At 41.2% G+C, this 23,695-nt stretch overlaps 1 protein-coding gene and 2 long non-coding RNA genes across 27 annotated transcripts in view; 2 read left to right on the top strand and 1 right to left on the bottom strand.

The window, feature by feature from the left end:
• Nucleotides 1-50: 50 nt before the first annotated feature.
• On the top strand, nucleotides 51-3,475 carry LOC135109343 (uncharacterized). Its single transcript, XR_010272664.1, has 3 exons — nucleotides 51-565; nucleotides 1,135-1,243; nucleotides 1,450-3,475. It is a non-coding gene; the product is annotated as an uncharacterized LOC135109343 (long non-coding RNA).
• A 1,550-nt stretch (nucleotides 3,476-5,025) lies between these two features.
• LOC135109344 (uncharacterized) lies at nucleotides 5,026-14,378 on the bottom strand. The gene is made up of 6 exons (XR_010272665.1): nucleotides 13,665-14,378; nucleotides 13,293-13,462; nucleotides 12,875-13,138; nucleotides 11,331-11,587; nucleotides 7,580-7,764; nucleotides 5,026-6,740 (listed from the first exon to the last, which is right to left on the bottom strand). It is a non-coding gene; the product is annotated as an uncharacterized LOC135109344 (long non-coding RNA).
• Nucleotides 14,379-14,694: 316 nt separating this feature from the next.
• The window catches only part of LOC135109341 (uncharacterized), a 28,312-nt gene continuing 19,311 nt past the window's right edge, over nucleotides 14,695-23,695 (top strand). For 3 of the 25 annotated variants that reach the window (XM_064020711.1, XM_064020718.1, XM_064020717.1), the window contains exons 1-3: nucleotides 21,748-22,600; nucleotides 22,712-22,856; nucleotides 23,462-23,623. In XM_064020711.1, the coding sequence (XP_063876781.1) occupies nucleotides 22,437-22,600; nucleotides 22,712-22,856; nucleotides 23,462-23,623 (471 nt within the window). In that variant the 5' untranslated portion in view covers nucleotides 21,748-22,436. The other 22 variants (XM_064020725.1, XM_064020724.1, XM_064020721.1 and 19 more) reach the window with 22 other exon arrangements.

Here is a 23,695-nt window from a genome sequence, read left to right as displayed (position 1 = left end):
GTTTATATTCTCTAATAATAAAGCAAATAATTTTTCCTCACTGTTGCTCAATTTTTTGAATTAATAACAAAATAAAAGCATTGTTATTGGATTTGTTTATTGAGGCTGTATTAAGAAAAGTTGAGAGAAACAAACTTATTGTTTTATCAGGAGAAACAACAGGATTGGGAGGAACTGAGCTTTAACAGAAGCTGCAACAACTGCAGGAGGCTCACAGGGTCCTGGAGAGCAGGTTAACTTGCAGCATGAAGGAGGTGGCTGAGCTAAGTGACAGGAAGTAGCAGCTTAAGCATGCTGTAGTGCATGAGGAGACAGAGTCCATCGGTGTATGCATGTTTTTTGCTCATTTGAATCATCTGTAAAAGTGAAGTGGAGGAAGTGTTTACTGTTTACTGTATGCCATTTCCTTGGTCTTTTAATGAAGAATTTTATCCTTCTTCAGGTGACTACATCACCATCTACCAGTTGCAGCGAGGAGTGATGAAGCAACAAGCTCGAGAACGCGAGTTAGACCTTGCCAGCCTCCATCATGAATGAGAGGAAATGAAGCAAAACCACTCTGCAGGTTAGTGCTCTCTTTTGCATCTCACACACTTCTTATTCATGTCATGGCAGATTAGTGATTTCTGCTGCATCTCACACACTTCTTATTCAATTGCTGGCAGGTTAGTGATCTCTGCTGCATCTCACACACTTCTTATTCAATTGCTGGCAGGTTAGTGATCTCTGCTGCATCTCAAACGGTTCTTATTCAGGTGTTGACCAAAGTACTAAGCCTTCATATCATTACCTTGCTCTGTGATGGAGGCTACACCATCTGGCATCTAGCTGAGATTTAATGTTGCAGTAAAGCTTCCATATGAGTTCATGTAGAGCAAAATGTTTTCAAATGCCAGGGAAGTAGTGTAATGTAACCTTCCAGAGAAATCTATCCCTCATTTATTAGTTAACAGGAGTGTTTAATGTACTTAATGTGATTAGCCAGGATCAAGGGTCAACTTCTTCACTGACCATTTACTCTCCAGGTGATGTATCTGTCCTCCATGAGTCACCAGAGACACATAAGGTGTTGTAAGTGAAATTTCATCTATTAGATTTATTCAAAATGTGAATTAACACAGTTGTTTCCTGCAGGATTTGATATCAAAGCTGGTGCAGGAAAAGGAAGCAGATCATGACCTTCAGCAGCTCGAGAAGATAAGCAGCGTCCTTAAGAGTCCAGTTGCTATCTTTAGCAGTGTTGGTGAGTAGTAAAAACTGAGCCATCTTATGAAGTGCAACGAAACATTATTATTATCTTCATAATTTTCTTGAAATAAACAGATTTCTGTGGCATGTTGCTCATTAGCACTTTAATATCAGATAACACCCAGTTATTTATGTAATGATGTAATGTACTAAGTAGATGAAATACAAGTGGCATCTGCTAACACTCTTGATGTGGAACAGGAACCAGTGAGTCTGAGACACCCACCACCAGTGGAAAGGTGGCTGACGAGCGCCTCAAGCACTCTGAAAAGGTGGAGCAACAACAAGAAACAGAAAATTGCATCCATCATTCTTTGCCTGAGGAGGGAATTGATGCTCTGTTGACCCTTCACACTGATGTCCCTCATGAGGAGGGGAGAATATGAATCCTACAGAACTTGCCCATAGGAAGACCAAAACTGTTACTGCTGCCACACTGCCACCACTTCCACTGACACCAAAAGCCCAACTGTGCAGAGAATCCTGGACCTCCGCAATGAAATGGAGTCCACCAGTCACCTGGAGCACTTTAGCCTCCAAAAGTTCCATCCGTGTCCATTGTGTTTGGGTAAACTTATCACTGTATAAGGGGACAAGTATCAGTGTATGGTTACTATATACTCATTTGTACTTAAAGATGTCATGTCACATCATTCTCTCTCTCTCTCTCTCTCTCTCTCTCTCTCTCTCTCTCTCTCTCTCTCTCTCTCTCTCTCTCTCTCTCTCTCTCTCTCTCTCTCTCTCTCTCTCTCTCTCTCTCTCTCTCTCTCTCTCTCTCTCTCTCTCTCTCTTTCTTTCTTTCTTTCTTTCTTTTGTTGCATATGTTACTGCTTTACATTCCTCCCCACAGTATTTTTTCATCTACTTTATGACTGCAGTAGTTTTATCATCCCAGTGTATGCTGTATCCACTCTGAAACTGTAATTCACCAATCAGCTCAAATGTGTCTCTGTTTTGATAATCATTAATTTGTTTCAGCTACACAACCACTCTGATAAGGGACAAAATCTACTTCACCAGTCATCTATGTCATACAGTCATATATATTCATACATATGACAAAATACTCTTCCTAAGACATTTCTTATTTTCTCTTCTCAAGTGACCTGTCCATCTATCTAAGGTACCACATAACATTTAAAACTTACAATATTGTGTTTAATTCATGAACACTTTTTTGTCTATCTATGGAGACTTGCGTATAGACTTGAAATGTATTGGGGAGTTTTCTTTATCTCTCATTCTATACCTAACACCTGTTCCTAAGAATCCCCAGGTGATAGCCATGGTGACTGGCTGGTCTCCTACTGAGTGGCTGGGGTTTTCCAAAAGTGAGGGTTGGTGTTCCATACCATACCATGTGCCCTGTTTGTATTCCTTCTTTGTCCTCTGTATTATATTCTATGTAAAGATGGTGCTGGGGTGGGATCTACTTCTTATTCCCTAAAAGTGATGAGGAGTGACACTGGGCAGCATTGATTTGCTCCTTAGAGATGGCTGGGTTCCTGTGGATGAGTGGGCCATGCTGTGCTTTGTCAAGGATGGTGTTTGGTATTGTGATGACTCTTGCCACAATCAAGTGCCTCCCACAGAGTAGTGGAGTACCTATGTATGGTGTTGACCCAAGCTGTCCAGGTCTCATCCAATGCCTTAATATGATTTAGATGATCAAAATGGTTTAACTCACCATTTAATCAGCTGACTGATTTGAATGGAGAAGTATGTAATGTGTTGTAGCCTAACCATCCCTGCCAGCATGGTCAGATTCTTGGTAGTAACCTGAAATGCTCCTAGGTAGTGAGTATCATTGCACATAATGATCTTTACTTTGTCAGTAATTCAATGATACTGAATATTACTCTACTGGATTTTGCTCAGCACTGCTTGGTAACTTTTGGCCATAATCCCAGGTCTGGAATGATATGAAGCCATGTTTTTACATTCCATATGAGACAGGCAAGCACTATGCTTTGCCTGACTGATACCTGTACTTTACATTTATGACCCCAGGTAGTTCATCACTCTCTCTCTCTCTCTCTCTCTCTCTCTCTCTCTCTCTCTCTCTGTTTGGAATTATACTGTATATTAGGAAATATCATTAAAGAGTGTGTGTGTAAAAAGTGTTTGCATTATTGTGCATTTGATGTTATAGCCCCAGGTTCTTAAAGTTTTCTAGTTTCATGATTTATAAAGATTGCTATTTTTAATAAAGTTATTGAAATTGTTATTGAGTGTTTTTTATTGAACTCATTAGCTTTGTAATAGTGTGCGTCTCATCATGCATTCATTAATGATGTAGAGTGGAAATGTCCACTCCTATCATGCATAATATCAATGCATTATTGGTTTATGTTGTTATTTGTGTATAAATTGTAAAGTTATGCCAGTCTATTTTAGTACAAACTAAATATCAGCTGGAAGAGAGGACAGGTAATGGCACACTAAAACACAGGAAGGGACAATGATATAACCATCCAATTTAACAATACACAGAGGAAGAAGAATGAGAAAGCAATAAAAATGGATTATTTAATGGATGATTAATAGACCCTCATTTGTAATGTTATTTCAGGCAAGAATATTAAAAGAGACAGCTGGCTTGCCCTTTGTACTTGTTCAGCTTGCCCTTAGCACTTGTTCATACATGACAGAATGAGAGATGTATGGGTGGGGGTGACACCTGGAAATGGGTATGATTCATGAAGGGATTGATTGATTGGTTGACTGACTGATTAAGAAAAAAAAACGTAGCAGTGGAGGGTGGGGGGGGGGGGAAGGCGCCCCCAACTTTCCAGTCATATATGGCGTGGAAGGGACAATACCAGCAAAGAAAAATATGAGAAAATGCATAATTTACTACAAAACCCAAAATGCAGAAATAAAACCTTGCCAAATTGAACCTTCCCACGAAGGTAATGAATGGAGTTTTGATGCAATGAGCCACAGTTACTTAAAACACTCAACAAATATAACACCTGCCAAAAAAATAAAATAAATAAATAAAATCAATCAATAAATAAAGATAAAAACGCGAGAAAACCTTTAAATTATCACAACGCGAAATATACACACACGCTAAACTGGATGCGTCATTAATTAATACCCCCCCAATAGTTTATAGCCCCTCCCCTATTCATTGCTCCCCCCCCCCCCTCCCTGCCTTGAGGAACACCTTCACTTATGGCCTGCTGTTGGGTCAGATTTGAGCCATTTTAACCTCGAATTACATACAATACATACATACATACATATCGTCTCCTTGCAATAATTATAATAGTCTTCCTGGCTTAATTTTTGTTTATTCATTATTCCTTATGTATTTATTAATTATTTGTCATTTGTCTAATTCCTTGTTTTATTTAGCCTCGGTATTTAACTAAGCATTTTTTTTTTTTTTTCACTTTCTGACTGTGGCCCTTGCAATGAATGGCTTAATTGTTTATTTACTGTTCCTTACGTGTTTATTGATTATATGTGAGTTATTTATTTGATATTCATGATTTTTTTTTTAACTTCGTATTTCTTTATATGATAGTTTTATCTTTTCGTGTTTTCTGGCTTAAGTTTTGTTTATTACTCCTTGTTTGTGTTATTAGGTGTGTCATTAATTATTTGTCTTATTTCTCGTAGTTTAATGGATTTTTTAGCACTTTAATTATTAGAGTTCCTCACCAGTCATTTTATGAGAGAGAGAGAGAGAGAGAGAGAGAGAGAGAGAGAGAGAGAGAGAGAGAGAGAGAGAGAGAGAGTCTAAATGAATGATAAAAAAAATAATAATCAGTTACAGTATTTTATTTATAAACAAGAACAATTCATGATAATAATAATAATAATAATAATAATAATAATAATAATATTTAAATACAAGGAGGAAAATGTGTAATAATAATAATAATAATAATAATAATAATAATAATAATAATAATAATAATAATAACAATAACTGCTTTTATCTTACTCACACAGATAAATAGTTTTATAAATAGTTTATTGACCATAAACATTGTGTACATACACACAAAATTAAATAGAACAGATAAAAATTTCAAAATGTAGTCAGTGACACACAGAAGACTGGTGACAAAACCTACTAAAGCCCATTAAATGATTGGGTGTCTCAAGTTTCCACATCATCAGTGGAACACTGCTTCTGAGCACTCAGGGATGGACAAGCTTTTTCATGGCTTGTGTGAATGGAGACAAGACGTGTAGGGGATTTATTTGTTGTTTTTTTCTTGTCCTACTCTCTCTTCCTCCATCTTGACTCTTCCTTTGCTTCATCCTACTCTTTCTCTTGCTCATTCTTTCTCTCTCTCTCTCTCTCTGGACTTTTCAGACATAGCTCCTTATGATTTTTTGGCAATCCCAAACCTGTTGACAGTATCCTTATCTGAGAGCCAAGGAGACCATGCAGAATGTGGCAGCATACCTATCATTGGTTGCAGAAGCATTTGAGCAGTGGAGTGATGGATGATTGTAGGAATGTGGTGGCACTGCTATCCACCATGACATTCATCCACATAACAGAACCATCTCACATGGTGCATTCAGCCTCAGGGAGAGGAACCTCTGTAGCCTTGGGCAGTAGCCCTTGGTCAGGTTTGCTCCAGAGTCAAACCTGCTTACCATCCGAGAGTACCTTGGGGAGGAATGAGGAAGCCTTTTGCTCTGAACCCATGAAAATTGTTCAACCCTATAAGGGAAAAATATGAATGTTGAACAAATTGATGAGAAATGGAAGGATTAATGGGCTAAGTGTGTTGGATTACAGAGGGCTTTCTTTGAAGGACATTTTGAATGATACCATAATTTTGGCCCTTAGCCCAAGGTTGGATACTTCTGAACCGTTCTTGCATTTTTAAGCTAAGTAATATAAAATGCTCAATTAACAAAGGAAGGATAATGAAAAGATAAAACAAATCAGGAATTATATCAATTCATAGCTTTATCATAGTTCTAAGTCATAAATACTACAAAAATTAGTCAATCTCTTCAGAAATAATTATAAGATAAGCTTTAATAATAAAAAGTATGTATAAATAGATGAAATGTTGTCACCTTCACCAATGCCGGCTTCTTGTTATTCAGCACATGCTTGTGCTTCCTGAACACCGGTCTCATACTGGATAGAGACAGTAATGTATGGAGGTTTGATGCAATACAACATTTTATATAAGGATCAAAACTTGCATAAACTTCCTGTTTGTGTTTTTCTACTAAGGTGCAATTGTTAGGTGAGCATTTGCAACTTCCTACACTTAAACCATAACATCCCTACTACAGTGGCTCAGAGCCACACCATCACTTGTTGCTTGTCCACTAGTAAATAAGTTTTTTGTTTGTTCATTCTCATTCCTTCCCTATTTAAAACATCATTCCATCTTGTCATGGCCTCTTGAAGATCTTGTTGGCTTCCTGTCACGACAGCGACATCGTCTGCATAGGCCAGCATGATCTCTTTATCCTCCCTTACACACACTTCCTTCAGGCATCTGTCCATGTATATAATGAATAGCAAAGGAGAGAGCATCAATTATTCAATTATTCAATTATTCCTCACACACACACATACATACACACACACACACACACACACAAACACACACACACACACACACACACACACACACACACACACACACACACACACACAGGTAATAACAATAATATCTACCCTATATTGTAATGCACATTTTCATAATCACCACTGAATCATCATCATCATCATCATCAATATTTTTTATCAATAATATTAACAGTATTTATATATGTACATAGCATTACTATTATTACTACACACACACACACACACACACGTACATACACTCACCTCTCGGCAGGGGTGGTGGGGAACAGGAGGAGGAGGAGGAGGAGGAGGAGGAGGAGGAGGAGGAGGAGGAGGAGGAGGAGGAGGAGGAGGTGGACGAGGAGGAGGAGGAGGAGGAGGAGGAGGAGGAGGAGGAGGAGGAGGAGGAGGAGGAGGAGGATTAACACTGTGTGAGTGACTGACAGACTGACTAACTGACTAACTCACTAACTGACTGAATGACTGACTAACTGACTGACTGAATGACTGACTAACTGACTAACTGAGTGACTGACTGACTGACTCACTGACTGATACATACATACATACAGACAGACACAAGTACACAAGAATAAAAAATAAAATACATAACTGAAAAATCATTGCAATACACAGACAGACAGACAGACCAATGACAGAAAGACAGACAGATGGAGACAAACTAAACAGATAGATAGATAGTGAAATGACCACACAAAACACACACACACACACACACACACACACACACACACACACACGCACCTGTTGAACATAGTAAGCTGTGGCTTACTATGGCTTATCCCCTTATCAGCTGGAGGGAGGGCTACAGCTAATAATCTTTTCTTCTTCCTTATCCGTGCCTCCTCCTCGTCCTCCTCTTCCTTTTCCTCCTCCACCTCGTACTCCGGAACTGGCGACCCCACCACCGGCACCTCCGACATGGCCTCCTGCGGGATGGTAAGGTAGTTAGGGAACTGTCTGAGTTAGCGTGTGTGTGTATGTTGGTTAAGTTTGGTTAAGTGTTAAATAAAGAATGGTACTCTATATTAATTTCAATATTTATCTACTTATTATCTGTATTTTGAAGATACATGTACCATTTGAACTGTAAACCTTTGTAATTGTCTGTCTCCTGCACACCCAGCTCGTCAACACCCCTGTGCCTGCAAACGGGTCACTGAACATTAAATAAACTTGTCTCAGTCCCCTACATACACACAAGTGGCTGGCCAAACACTGCATCAACACAAACAATGGATAAACAGTGGGAATCTGCTGGTCTGAGTCCCCTACATACACACAAGTGGCTGGCCAAACACTGCATCAACACAAACAGTGAATAAACAGTGAGAATCTGCTGATCTGAGCCCCCAAAACACACTAGTGGCTGGCCAAACACTAGATCAACACAAACAGTGAATAAACAGTGGGAATCTGCTGGTCTGAGCCCCCAAAACACACAAGTGGCTGGCCAAACACTAGATCAACACAAACAGTGGATAAACAGTGGGAATCTGCTGGTCTGAGTCCCCTACATAAACACAAGTGGCTGGCCAAACACTAGATCAACACAAACAGTGGATAAATAGTAGGAATCTGCTGGTCTGAGCCCCCAAAACACACAAGTGGTTGGCCAAACACTGCATCAACACAAACAGTGGATAAACAGTGGGGAATCTGCTGGTCTGAGTCCCCTACATACACACAAGTGGCTGGCCAAACACTGCATCAACACAAACAGTGAATAAACAGTGGGAATCTGCTGGTCTGAGTCCCCTACATACACACAAGTGGCTGGCCAAACACTGCATCAACACAAACAGTGGATAAACAGTGGGAATCTGCTGGTCTGAGTCCCCTACATACACACAAGTGGCTGGCCAAACACTGCATCAACACAAACAATGGATAAACAGTGGGAATCTGCTGGTCTGAGTCCCCTACATACACACAAGTGGCTGGCCAAACACTAGATCAACACAAACAGTGAATAAACAGTGGGAATCTGCTGGTCTGAGTCCCCTACATACACACAAGTGGCTGGCCAAACACTAGATCAACACAAACAGTGGATAAACAGTGGGAATCTGCTGGTCTGAGTCCCCTACATAAACACAAGTGGCTGGCCAAACACTAGATCAACACAAACAGTGGATAAATAGTAGGAATCTGCTGGTCTGAGCCCCCAAAACACACAAGTGGCTGGCCAAACACTGCATCAACACAAACAGTGGATAAACAGTGGGAATCTGCTGGTCTGAGTCCGCTACATACACACAAGTGGCTGGCCAAATACTGCATCAACACAAACAGTGAATAAACAGTGGGAATCTGCTGGTCTGAGTCCCCTACATACACACAAGTGGCTGGCCAAACACTAGATCAACACAAACAGTGAATAAACAGTGAGAATCTGCTGGTCTGAGCCCCCAAAACACACTAGTGGCTGGCCAAACACTAGATCAACACAAACAGTGAATAAACAGTGGGAATCTGCTGGTCTGAGTCCCCTACATACACACAAGTGGCTGGCCAAACACTAGATCAACACAAACAGTGGATAAACAGTGGGAATCTGCTGGTCTGAGTCCCCTACATAAACACAAGTGGCTGGCCAAACACTAGATCAACACAAACAGTGGATAAATAGTAGGAATCTGCTGGTCTGAGCCCCCAAAACACACAAGTAGCTGGCCAAACACTGCATCAACACAAACAGTGGATAAACAGTGGGAATCTGCTGGTCTGAGTCCGCTACATACACACAAGTGGCTGGCCAAATACTGCATCAACACAAACAGTGAATAAACAGTGGGAATCTGCTGGTCTGAGTCCCCTACATACACACAAGTGGCTGGCCAAACACTAGATCAACACAAACAGTGAATAAACAGTGAGAATCTGCTGGTCTGAGCCCCCAAAACACACTAGTGGCTGGCCAAACACTAGATCAACACAAACAGTGAATAAACAGTGGGAATCTGCTGGTCTGAGCCCCCAAAACACACAAATGGCTGGCCAAACACTAGATCAACACAAACAGTGGATAAACAGTGGGAATCTGCTGGTCTGAGTCCCCTACATAAACACAAGTGGCTGGCCAAACACTAGATCAACACAAACAGTGGATAAATAGTAGGAATCTGCTGGTCTGAGCCCCCAAAACACACAAGTGGCTGGCCAAACACTGCATCAACACAAACAGTGGATAAACAGTGGGAATCTGCTGGTCTGAGTCCGCTACATACACACAAGTGGCTGGCCAAATACTGCATCAACACAAACAGTGAATAAACAGTGGGAATCTGCTGGTCTGAGTCCCCTACATACACACAAGTGGCTGGCCAAACACTGCATCAACACAAACAGTGGATAAACAGTGGGAATCTGCTGGTCTGAGTCCCCTACATACACACAAGTGGCTGGCTAAACACTGCATCAACACAAACAATGGATAAACAGTGGGAATCTGCTGGTCTGAGTCCCCTACATACACACAAGTGGCTGGCCAAACACTAGATCAACACAAACAGTGAATAAACAGTGAGAATCTGCTGGTCTGAGCCCCCAAAACACACAAGTGGCTGGCCAAACACTAGATCAACACAAACAGTGAATAAACAGTGGGAATCTGCTGGTCTGAGCCCCCAAAACACACAACTGGCTGGCCAAACACTAGATCAACACAAACAGTGGATAAACAGTGGGAATCTGCTGGTCTGAATCCCCTACATAGACACAAGTGGCTGGCCAAACACTAGATCAACACAAACAGTGGATAAATAGTAGGAATCTGCTGGTCTGAGCCCCCAAAACACACAAGTGGCTGGCCAAACACTGCATCAACACAAACAGTGGATAAACAGTGGGAATCTGCTGGTCTGAGTCCCCTACATACACACAAGTGGCTGGCCAAACACTAGATCAACACAAACAGTGAATAAACAGTGGGAATCTGCTGGTCTGAGCCCCCAAAACACACAAGTGGCTGGCCAAACACTAAATCAACACAAACAGTGAATAAACACTGGGAATCTGCTGGTCTGAGCCCCCAAAACACACAAGTGGCTGGCCAGACACTGCATCAACACAAACAGTGAATAAACACTGGGAATCTGCTGGTCTGAGCCCCCAAAACACACAAGTGGCTGGCCAGACACTGCATCAACACAAACAGTGAATAAACAGTGGGAATCTGCTGGTCTGAGCCCCCAAAACACACTAGTGGCTGGCCAGACACTGCATAGGCACAGATGGGGAGCTGGTTTGGCCTGACAGCACCCTCCAGTATTCATGTAAATTCTGGCTACCATTTGCAATTCTATTTTGGGGAGCCACACCTCAGAGAGTCTCTTTTATTGAAGTTTTGTCCCCCCCACGGCTGGCTGGCCTACATAACAAAATAAATAGATAATGTTTTTTTTTTGTCAGTTAGAGGACTTTTTCATCTCTACCTGTTGAAATAAGATTATCTCGGAAAGTTTAAAAATGATGCATTACTACTACTACTTACCCTGAACAATACCTCATCCTCAGCATCAGAGGACGGCCCCTCCCCCTCCTCACTGACTAACTGTTGTTGTTGTTGCAGTTGTTGTTGTAACAGAATCAACCTCTTCCTCTCCCTCTCTCTCTGACGTGCCTCCCTCCTGGCCTCCCTCTCTCTCCTCCTCCTCTCCTTCCTCTCCCTCCTCTCTTGCTTCTCTCTCTCTCTCTCGCTGCTGCTGCAATCTCTGGGTCCACCATGTCCTCGTTGATCCTCGGGATTTGCTGCAAAAGGAGGGAGAGAGTGAGTGAGTGGAAGTGGGAGAGAGGATGAGAGAGAAGGGTAAAACTATTATTGTAAGAGAGAGAGAGAGAGAGAGAGAGAGAGAGAGAGAGAGAGAGAGAGAGAGAGAGAGAGAGAGAGAGAGAGAGAGGAGAGAGAGAGAGAGAGAGAGAGAGAGAGAGAGAGAGAGAGAGAGAGAGAGAGAGAGAGAGAGAGAGAGAGAGAGAGAGGAGAGAGAGAGAGAAATATGTAGCAGTAATAATAATAATAATAATAATAATAATAATAATAATAATAATAATAATAATAATAATAATAATAATAATAATAATATCAAACATTCTCTCTCTCTCTCTCTCTCTCTCTCTCTCTCTCTCTCTCTCTCTCTCTCTCTCTCTCTCTCTCTCTCTCTCTCTCTCTCTCTCTCTCTCTCTCTCTCTCTCTCTCTCTCTCTCTCTCTCTCTCTCTCTCTCTTTCTCCTAGTGCAACCTACACTCATAAATTATTTCTTGCCCCAAAAAAGCTAATTTGGAATAAGACAAACAGTAACAAGTCCGAACATAGCAGTGGATCTTAAACTCCTAGAAACTGGAGACATTACTGTATTCCAGACCTTGGCGTTTGTATACAAAGCTCTTAATACAAACACAAGAGACACGGGCTCATGATATTCAGTTAAGACAGACAGGTAACTTGAGGACACCCTTCTGCTGAACCTCCCGTGCCCAACAGAGTGTCGTCTCACGAGGAACCAAGCACTGGACCCGGCTCTCGGACACAGTTAAAAACAAACCATTACATTCCTTTAAATTACTGATAAAACAACACTTAACAAGTAATTATTCATTGTATTTATTAGTTTTCAAATTGTAATCAGCTCTACTATTATAAACATATGTAATTGTTTGTAATTTGTAATAGTTATTATTATTATTATTATTATTATTTACTTTTGTTATTGATATAATTCTTTTTTGCATGTATCTATAATTTGATTGGGTTAAAGTTATGAATTACTTACTAAATAATTATGTACTGTCTTTTTCTTTTTTTTTTCATGATAGCTGAATAAAACACTGGTCTTAAACCTTAGTGTAAAATATTCATTAGTCCACAAAGACCTTGTGCTCCATGGACTGGCCATCACATATCAGAATGTCTATATACCAGTCTGTCTGTATATATTAACACCAATATATATCATTTAATCAATCAATCACTCTGTAAGGAAAATATAGACAAATAAATACAATAACAACAGATGTATATACACTCTCTCTCTCTCTCACCTGCTGAGGAGGGAGATAAGCCAAGCCACAGCTAACCCAGGTGTGTGTGGCCCACCTCCACCTCCCATCACCCCCGCTGGCAGCACCGCATGGGGGCAGGAGGGGGTGAGGGATGACTGGGCAGGGGTCACAGGGAGAGGGGTGGCTGGGGCAGGGGTCTGGGGCTGGGGTCGGGGGAAAGCCTGGGACTCCGACCACTTGCATGACCCGACCAACTCCAACGACTTCTGCCCCTAATACCTGCGTGTTGTCAGCTGGAACAACCTGAGAGGAAGGAGGTGCTCAGAAGTAGTAGTAGTAGTAGTAAGATTGATTTTCTATCTCTGTCTCTCCTTTCTGTATGTAAAAAACTTTCTCTCTCTCTCTCTCTCTCTCTCTCTCTCTCTCTCTCCTCTCTCTCTCTCTCTCTCTCTCTCACCTGTATGACATTCCCTGCCTGCACTATCATGGGGAAGTGGGGCTGCGGGGCTGAGGCATCTTGGGGCAACACCTGAAGCATGTTCCCCACTCGAATAACCCTTGTTGTGGCGGTGGTGGCAGTGGTGGTGGTGGCGTCAGTCCCCTCGGCTGCATCGTAAGGTACTGGAACTGTTGGGAGGAGGGGGGTTAGTTTGGGCGGCCACGCCCCGGGGACTTAGCCTTGGGAGGAGAGCGTGCCCAAAGGGGGGGCAGGGACCGGTTCTTGTAGGGGCTGCGGGCACACGCGGGAGGGCGGCCCTGGGGAGAAAGCTACTAGATTCGTTCAAAGCATATCTAAACCTAACAGAACACTATTTACAAATAAACCCACCTGTTATAATTAGCTTGTGCAACAGTTTGAGGGCGAAGGTAAGGAGTGAGGAGCCACTGCTTACAGGGATAGCCACTGTCCCCGGGAAGGTAGCATCCTGCAGGTACATGTTGTTCCTCAAACATCAGTTTGAGTGCTGACTTATCTAGTATTCTTGCATCGTTGACTGAGCCAGGCCACCTTGCCACAATGTCAAGAATCTTATAGTGAGCATCAAATACTACTTGCACATTTATGCTGTGATAGCGTTTCCTGTTCACATATACATGTTCATCGACATGAGGAGACACAATTCTTATATGAGTGCCATCAATCACTCCCACAACACCGGGAAACTGAGTTACTTGCATGAACTCTGCCTGTTTTTGCTGCACTTCACGCTGGGTGTGAGGGAAAGCCCCGAACTGGCAGATTACTTCTGGGTCAGCCAGTGCATCAATTGTCTGTGATATTGCACGGCTGATAGTGGGCTGCGTTGTTCCAAAATCATCACAACTGCACTGTTGCATTTTTCCTGTGGCTAAATATCGTAATGTGATGGCCACCATCTCAGGGGTCAAGGCTCTATTTCTTTCAGTTTTACTTTGCAGCTTGTCTCTCACTATATCAGTCACTGCAACAATACCAGCACGGTCCAATCTGAATCTTTTCAGTAACTCAGCATCGTCGTACTCAGCGAAAATATCTCTTCTCACTCTGTAGGTGCGCCGCTGACGTTGTTGTGCCGCCTTCCTGCTAACGGCTGGGTTCATCATGCTCTAAATAAATTTTCCACCTACCTTTAATAATCTGTTGGAGGTAACTTGTGGAAAGAGAAAAAAAGTGCATTATTTTTATGCAATAATATTTTTAATTTTTGAACTTGAAAATGCAATATACTTTAATCCAGAGATTTAAAAAGTGAACATACGTTTTAACCCAGCGGGTGCTGTAAACAGTACGTTGGCGGTTCACACCAGTTCAGAAGTAAGGTATCTTAAATTGCACTCGACAATGTTGTGAATACTTTAAAATGCTTGAAGCCATACTTGATGCCTTCCATAACGTGTAAAGTAAGAAGTTAGCCTGTGTTAAAAAGTGGTGATCCCTGCAGATTACCAAGGCATCCAGTCTCCCAGCAAGTGCCAAGAGGCATTCATTCAATGCTCCGCTGACACCAATTTGCCCAAAGGTATGCATTATATGTGGAAAGTACATTACGTACGGTGTAGAGGTGGTTGTCTAGTGATATAAATGGTAAGGTAGTGGTGCTGGTGATTGTGATGGTACTACACTGTTATTACCGTATGTCAGTATATTGCAGGCTTGATATCACTTTTATTAATGTGCCAGTATTTCATTACCTATCTTATGAAATAACACTAGCTCTTGATATATTCTTTTCTACAAACCTTTAACAATAATTGAAACGTTTTTTTTAAATTGAATTCAATGCCTTTTCTTATTGATGAAAATAGGAAATAATTATGGCTACCACTGGCTAGACACGCCATACCTTGCCTTGAGTTTAGGTATGGTTAGGTTAGGTTTGATATGGTTGGGTGTAGTTAGGTTAGTTTTGGGTATGGTTAGGTTACAGCAAGTACAGTTAGGTTAGTTTGGGTGTAGTTAGGTTTGGATGTGGTTAAGTTAGTTTAGGTATGGTTAGATTACAGCAGGTATGGTTAGGTTAGTTTTGGTGTGGTCAAGTTAGTTTAGGTATGGTTAGGTTACAGCAGGTATGGTTAGGTTAGTTTTGGTGTTGTTAAGTTAGTTTAGGTATGGTTAGAACCTTGGACAAAAAATGAGGAACATCACTGAACCAAAAGATTTTTATTTATTTATTTATTTATTTATTTTATTTATTTATTTATTTATTTATTTAATTTTCTTTTAATATTTCAATGAAAATTAGCAGTATTACTTATATCTGTCAACTTTCCAAGAGGGTTAGAGAATGCCTCAAGCCATTTGTAAGATAAGATTACACGTAAATTGCTTGGTTTAAGAGAAACTGGCATGTTAGTAAAATGAATCTTTACTGTCATGTGAATGAATATTTATAAATGCAAAAAGTTTAAATCTCCAAGAACAACCTGTGTTTTACAGTAATGTGGGTAGCCCACATGGGACCCATAAAGTAGCCCACAAAACACCCACATGCCTCCCATTATCCAATGTTGGCTGGGTATATATATATATATATATATATATATATATATATATATATATATATATATATATATATATATATATATATATATATATATATATATATATGAGAGGAGGCAGTAGACATCTGCCTAAATGATAATTACTACCAGTGAGGTCTAAAGCACTGTTCAGGGGGTGCTGTGAACTTATCATTAAACCCAGCTGTGACCTCGCTGAACGTTTCCCTTTGTGTCTCACAACACAAGGGGGCAGTCATAGCCTGCCCTCTAAAGACAACTCTCTTCCTCCACACAAAACTACAAGCACCTAATAACACACACACCCTTCACTCAAAAATTTTAAAATCATCGTGGCGACTCCTACACCAGCCTCGTAGTCCCCATCTGGGGAGGGGACCATAAATGTCCCCAGGTCAGACTGCCTTTCTGTCAAAGACCCTAAGTGTCTTGACACCCCCCTCAACTTTTTCTTCATTAACTTCTGCAACATTCGCAGTCAAAGATCTAATTTTCAATCTGTAGAACACCACCTCTCCTCTTCTAAACCTCATCTTCTTTTCCTCACTGAAACTCAGGTGTCTGAGGCAACTGACAGTAGCTCCTTTTCTGTTCCCTCTTACTTTCTCTATCCTCATTTTCAGTCCAAAGCTGGATGCTGCGTTTATGTGCGCAATGATTTAACCTGCTCTCGTGCCCACGCTCTTGAATCTTCTGAGTTTTCCACCATCTGGCTACGACTACAGAGTCACTCTCATACTAAATTTATCTGTGCTGTATACCTCTCACCTAACTCCTCTGATTATAAGAAATTCTTTAACTACTTAACTTCCAAAGTGGAGCACATTCTGACCCTCTTCCCTTTTGCAGAGATCTCCATTCTTGGAGACTTCAATGTTCACCACCAGCTTTGGCTTTCCTCTCCCTTCACTGACCATCCTGGTGAACTAGCCTACAACTTTGCTATCCTCCATGACCTAGAGCAATTGGTGCAACACCCTACTCGTATTCCTGACTGTCTTGGAGATACACCCAACATTCTTGACCTTTTCCCCCAGCCTCAGCCCCAGCCCCAGCCTTTTCATCCCAGCCTCTCCCAGTGCATCCTAGCCTCTCCCAGTCCATCCCAGCCTCTCTCAGTGCATTCCAGCCTCTCCCAGTCCATCCCAGCCTCTCCCAGTCCATCCCAGCCTCTCTCAGTGCATTCCAGCCTCTCCCAGTCCATCCCAGCCTCTCCCAGTGCATCCTAGACTCTCCCAGTCCATCCCAGCCTCTCCCAGTGCATTTCAGTCCATCCCAGCCTCTCTCAGTGCATTCCAGCCTCTCCCAGTCCATCCCAGCCTCTCCCAGTCCATCCCAGCCTCTCCCAGTGCATCCTAGCTTCTCCCAGTCCATCCCAGCCTCTCTCAGTGCATTCCAGCCTCTCCCAGTCCATCCCAGCCTCTCCCAGTCCATCCCAGCCTCTCTCAGTGCATTCCAGCCTCTCCCAGTCCATCCCAGCCTCTCCCAGTGATAATAAAGCAATTTGGATTTAGGAGAGGGAGATTGTGTTACAAACTTACTGAGTTACACTTAGATCTATAGAAAACTGTTATCAAATGGCATATAACATTTTATGTTATATGCCATAATTTATTATGGCATATAACAGATTATTATTACAGATGCCATTTCTTAAAGAAATGGCATCTGTTTTTTTTTTTTTTTATTATTCTCTTTCTCTCTCTCCCTCCCTAAGGCAGTGCTCCTCTTACAAAGGAAAAATAAATAATTAAATAAAATAATTAATTTACAAATCAAGGGCTGGATTTGTGTCTGTGGAGGCCTGTGAGCAGCCTGAGTGTGGAGGCCATCTACCTGAAATATTTATATTAATATTTTTGTATCTGTATTCCATGCAGTTTTTAATACATATAATATATTATAGTGAAAGGAACATATTTATTTAGTGTAAATGAAACAAGTGGTTATTTTGATAGTAATAAAAAAAATATTTAGTTCATAGAAAACTAGTGTTTGATTAATTTAAGTTTCTTTCACTTACAGAATATTTATGTGGGAGACTCCTCAGATTGTGGAGACCCCAGATTGTGGAGGCTCCTGGGCAGCTGGTCTTTTTGTGGACTCCTAAATCTGGCACTGAACAAAATTCTCTCTCTCTCTCTCTCTCTCTCTCTCTCTCTCTCTCTCTCTCTCTCTCTCTCTCTCTCTCTCTCTCTCTCTCTCTCTCTCTCTCTCTCTCTCTCTCTCTCTCTCTCTCTCTCTCTCTCTCTCTCTCTCTCTCTCTCTCTCTCTCTCTCTCTCTCTCTCTCTCTCTCTCTCTCTCTCTCTCTCTCTCTCTCTCTCTCTCTCTCTCTCTCTCTCTCTCTCTCTCTCTCTCCTCAACTCTCAGCCACTGGATGGTATATCAGTTCACACAGCAAGAAGCCAAGGACCCACCGAGGCTGTCACTTGGAAGAGGTCATTGTTGTTGCATCCAGCATCCCAGCCTGACTGCCTAGACAGGTCCCGCAGGTTGCTGAATGGCAGAGGTGCAGGCTGCTCCACAGCAAAATGTGAGACCAGTGTGGCAGAGTATGATGTGTACACAATGAGGGACACACTGTAGCCAACCCAGTAGATTACCCGTGCTGCACTGCTGATTGGGTAGGTGTTGGAGCCTGCAGGAGGAAGAGGAGGAGGGAAAGATGCCATGAAAAGGCAATTTTAAGACATGGAGGATGATACAAAGGCAATTTAAAATCTTTGAAAGTAACACATCTTTTTAAATTAAAAAATGTAGAAAAGACCATTTTAAAATGTTTCAGAGATGAAAATGCAATTTAAGAGTTTTCTCATCATTTCTAAAAGATTTATATCTCATATCTTACTAAGAAAACTGTTGATATCATCATATGAAGAGAACTACTGATAAAATTAAATACATTACTTGATATCCATATCAGTCATATTAACACCACTTGCTTATATTGCTCATGCCAGAACTAATTCAAGTTAATATCAGCTCAATTATGAAAATACACCAGAAAATATGAAAAAAAATTTTTTTTTTTATTCTCTTTCTCTCTCTCCCTCCCTAAGGCAGTGCTCCTCTTACAAAGGAAAAATAAATAATTAAATAAAATAATTAATTTACAAATCAAGGGCTGGATTTGTGTCTGTGGAGGCCTGTGAGCAGCCTGAGTGTGGAGGCCATCTACCTGAAATATTTATATTAATATTTTTGTATCTGTATTCCATGCAGTTTTTAATACATATAATATATTATAGTGAAAGGAACATATTTATTTAGTGTAAATGAAACAAGTGGTTATTTTGATAGTAATAAAAAAAATATTTAGTTCATAGAAAACTAGTGTTTGATTAATTTAAGTTTCTTTCACTTACAGAATATTTATGTGGGAGACTCCTCAGATTGTGGAGACCCCAGATTGTGGAGGCTCCTGGGCAGCTGGTCTTTTTGTGGACTCCTAAATCTGGCACTGAACAAAATTCTCTCTCTCTCTCTCTCTCTCTCTCTCTCTCTCTCTCTCTCTCTCTCTCTCTCTCTCTCTCTCTCTCTCTCTCTCTCTCTCTCTCTCTCTCTCTCTCTCTCTCTCTCTCTCTCTCTCTCTCTCTCTCTCTCTCTCTCTCTCTCTCAACTCTCAGCCACTGGATGGTATATCAGTTCACACAGCAAGAAGCCAAGGACCCACCGAGGCTGTCACTTGGAAGAGGTCATTGTTGTTGCATCCAGCATCCCAGCCTGACTGCCTAGACAGGTCCCGCAGGTTGCTGAATGGCAGAGGTGCAGGCTGCTCCACAGCAAAATGTGAGACCAGTGTGGCAGAGTATGATGTGTACACAATGAGGGACACACTGTAGCCAACCCAGTAGATTACCCGTGCTGCACTGCTGATTGGGTAGGTGTTGGAGCCTGCAGGAGGAAGAGGAGGAGGGAAAGATGCCATGAAAAGGCAATTTTAAGACATGGAGGATGATACAAAGGCAATTTAAAATCTTTGAAAGTAACACATCTTTTTAAATTAAAAAATGTAGAAAAGACCATTTTAAAATGTTTCAGAGATGAAAATGCAATTTAAGAGTTTTCTCATCATTTCTAAAAGATTTATATCTCATATCTTACTAAGAAAACTGTTGATATCATCATATGAAGAGAACTACTGATAAAATTAAATACATTACTTGATATCCATATCAGTCATATTAACACCACTTGCTTATATTGCTCATGCCAGAACTAATTCAAGTTAATATCAGCTCAATTATGAAAATACACCAGGTATCATGTAAAGTTTCCCAGTTTTAAATCTATCCTTTAATAACTGTCTTTCTGTATTCCCATCTTATCAAACATTAAACACCACTACCCTTGCATTCAACTTAGTCTCATACCCCAACAGGTCCTCACCCTGCTGTAGGAGGGCTGGCAACATGTACCAGCCATCTTACCAAACACTAAATGCTCCAACACTTGAACTGACCAGTCTTACACCTCAACAGGTCCTCACCTTGTTGTAGGAGAGCTGACAACATGTACCAGCCAGCAGCAACTCCCATGCTAACAGGCTTCTCCCCCGTGGGTATGTAGCACCTCTGGAGTCGCTCGATGAAGAAGAGGATGCTGGCGAGGCCTGTCGTGTTAGCCGGGATGCGCCGGTACAGAGCTGTGTCCGTTGGGGTTGTGTAGGCAAGCATCTTCTTGGCAAGGTCCTCGTGGGTGGCCGCAAACAGTTTACGGCTGTGGGATGAGAACTTGTCTTGTGAATGTGACGTTGGGGTGAGTGTTAATCTGATTTTGTGTTACTATGTTCTGTGGGGAGTGGGTGTTAATGTGATTTTTTGTTAACTGAATGCTGTGTCTGACCTCCTGAGGTGTAGTATGGTGGGCCACAAGATTGTCCCTTTCCACTAGGGCCTGACAGATGATATTAAGAGTGTGAATGTGTGTGTGGTGCCTTGTTTGGGCCATTTTGTGTGTGATTGCCAGCCTGATGTATAGACAGCTAAATCGTTAATAATAATGAAGTTAAGAGTGTGAATGTGTGGTGATTTGTCTGCGGTGTCTTGGGGAGGATTGTTGGCCTGGTATATAGATAAATAGATTAGAATTTGGATTAACAGTGTCAATGTTGTATGTGAGTGTATAGTGTAGTGTCTGGGGCACCCTGTATAGGACTGCCAGCCTGGCATATAGATAGATCAATCTAATTATTTGACATTTCATATTCTGAACATTTTGCTGATCCAATTAATCTGTTAAGGGAGCACTTTGTTCAACATCTTTAAAATATTATTTGATCATCACCTGTATCTCTCACCTGATGATATAGATAGGCTGGGTGTAGGTAACAACTTTCAACCTCTCCTCAGTGATGGACAATTCAGAGACAGTGAGGTCAGCTTCCCCTGACTGCAGAGCTCCTACCGTGCCCGTCCACTCGTTGCTTGAGCTGTCCTTCAGTTTCCCGTGGCATAACCTTCCAGTACATTGAAACTGACTCTGTACAAGAGAGAGAGTGGGAGAAAAATAGTGTTGTGTATTGAGGGAAAGAAAATTTCTGTCTTGTCTTCTCTATTTAGGGAAAGAAAAGGAAAAGGGCAAGTAGTGTCATATGCATGGAGGAAAAGGAAAATTATTTTCATATGCACTGAGCAAAAAGGAAAAGTACTGTGATATGTACTAAGGGAAAGGCTCGGTGTACTGAAGGGAAGGAAAAAATACTGTTGTCGTATTTATTGAGGAAAAGAAAGAAATACTGTCGTATGTACATTTTTTAATTGCTAGAAAGAAAAGTGAAATATACATTTATATGTATAGTTTATTTTTCATATCAGTCACAAGTATGGATGTTTGTTTCCCTTCTTTTTTTCACATGTACAGCTACCTCCTCAAATAGCATGTATTTTCAAAATTTCAAGCTGCTGTGATGATGAAAAAAGCCTGAAAAGAAAAATGACAAGGAACAAAAAGTAATGAGAATAAGTTTTGTGGCAACTATTCATTAGATGTCACTTTTTCACTCCTCCACTTAGACCGGTACAGTTGAACGCAAAATGTGAAAACTTACGAGAAATTGTGTGCATCCCTTAGTGCAGTGACAATATCCCCCACAAAACCAGTGATATTTCTTTGACTGGAGGTTAGTTCAATAATTTTGAAGGCTGGGATTAATTTTAATGAGGGATGAGAGGGTGGAAGTGACTGGAGTATAGGTTAATAATTCTACCAGCTGGAAAGGATTTTGAGGGTCAGAGGAAAGTGATTGGATATTAGCTTGATAATCGTGCTTGGTGAGATTAATTTTAGTGAGAGACTAGATGGTGGGAGGATGATATTTAGAGGTTAGTTTGGTAATTTTGCCAGTTGGTATTAATTTTTAGTGAGGGATGAGGGTGTCAGAAGAATGTGACTGGAGGTTAGTTTAATAATTCTGAGGGTGGGAGGAAAGTAATAGGGGGTTAGTTTAATTTTGGTGATGGATGAGAGTGTGAGTGGAAAGTGTAGCTGACCACATAATTTATCAAATAATACAAGCATGTACACATTCTTAATAATGTTCCATGTTAAGATATACTAAACATGAAGTTACTCCACAATATATGATGGTGTAAATTACGAATGGTTAAAGTCAAGACTTGTTTGATGATGGCCTGTTTGCTTGCTCCCCTTGGACGTGCGGCAAGTGCAGCAGCGTTCGACCGTTTCTCTAGGGGCAAGCGACACCTCCTGGTGGGGGACTTCAAATCTGCTGTGGCTGCCTTCGAGGTGTGTCTGTTGCTTAGGTGTGGTATGTGTTGCATGTTACCTAGTTGTGTTGTTTTCTGTGTTGTTAATTGTTTCATATCATAGTGAAAGTAAACACCAGGTTTAACTGACACTCCTTACCACTCCAGGAGGCAACAGAGTCCCTGGTGGAGCTGTGTGGGGAGCAGGCGCCCGAGTGTGGTGACGCGTACTGCCGCTGTGGCCGTGCATTGCTGGAGCTGGCACACAAGGAGGCAGGGGTGCTGGGGCCAGATCTGGATGGTGCCAGTAGTCGTGTGTATTGCTTGGTTATTGTGTTAACGTGCTGGAGTGTGCACAGCCAGGAGTGTTTGGGGAATGAAAATAAAAGGAGTTATGGATGTTTAAAAATGCATCTTTTGAGAGCTAAGTATACAAGAAAGTTGCTGTGTTTGGGGGATGAGTAAACAATGAAGAAATGTTTTGAGGAACTGGGTGTGCAGAGGCAGGAGTGTTTGGAGAATGAGAATACAGGAAGACAGGAATGATTTGGGAATAAGTGTACAAGAAAGGAGTGTTTGAGTGACAATATATAAGGAAGAGGTGTTTTGAAAATGAGAGTACAAGGAATGAGCATTTTGGGAGTTAATATACAAGGAAGCAAGTATTTAAGGGACTCAAGTATACAAGATTATTTTCCTGTCATATGTCATTATACAATGTTTTTCTTTGTTATATACATCATTCCCTTTCACTTTTCATATCTTGTGTTCTCGTCATTCTGATGTAATGTTACAGATAGAGAATGTTTGGTGTCAAATTTTCACTAATTTCATATGTGTATAAACTTTCATTTCATTGACTTTTTTTTACTATTACTACTATATTTGCTTGCTTTTTAAACAAGTCTTTTCTTTCAGAGGAGGGAAGCACAGGGGAAGAGGAGGACGAGGAGGAAGAGAGTTAAGAGTCACAAGAGGAGGAGGAAGGTGGAAAGAAAGAGGAAGGAGAGGAGGAGGAGGAGGAAGATGGGGAAGGAAAGGAGAAAGATAAGAAGGAAGGAAATGCCGCAGAAGGAGAAGGTGAGTTGTTAATAAGGTTTTGTGTGACAAGTTTTCTGAAAATTTTATTTGTTTACATGAAGTTTGTTTTGT

Source organism: Scylla paramamosain, chromosome 18 (genome assembly GCF_035594125.1).
Source record: "Scylla paramamosain isolate STU-SP2022 chromosome 18, ASM3559412v1, whole genome shotgun sequence".
Lineage (NCBI taxonomy): Eukaryota > Metazoa > Arthropoda > Malacostraca > Decapoda > Portunidae > Scylla > Scylla paramamosain.
The sequence above is the reverse complement of the archived record's forward strand: the minus strand, read 5'-3'. Positions and strand labels throughout refer to the sequence as shown.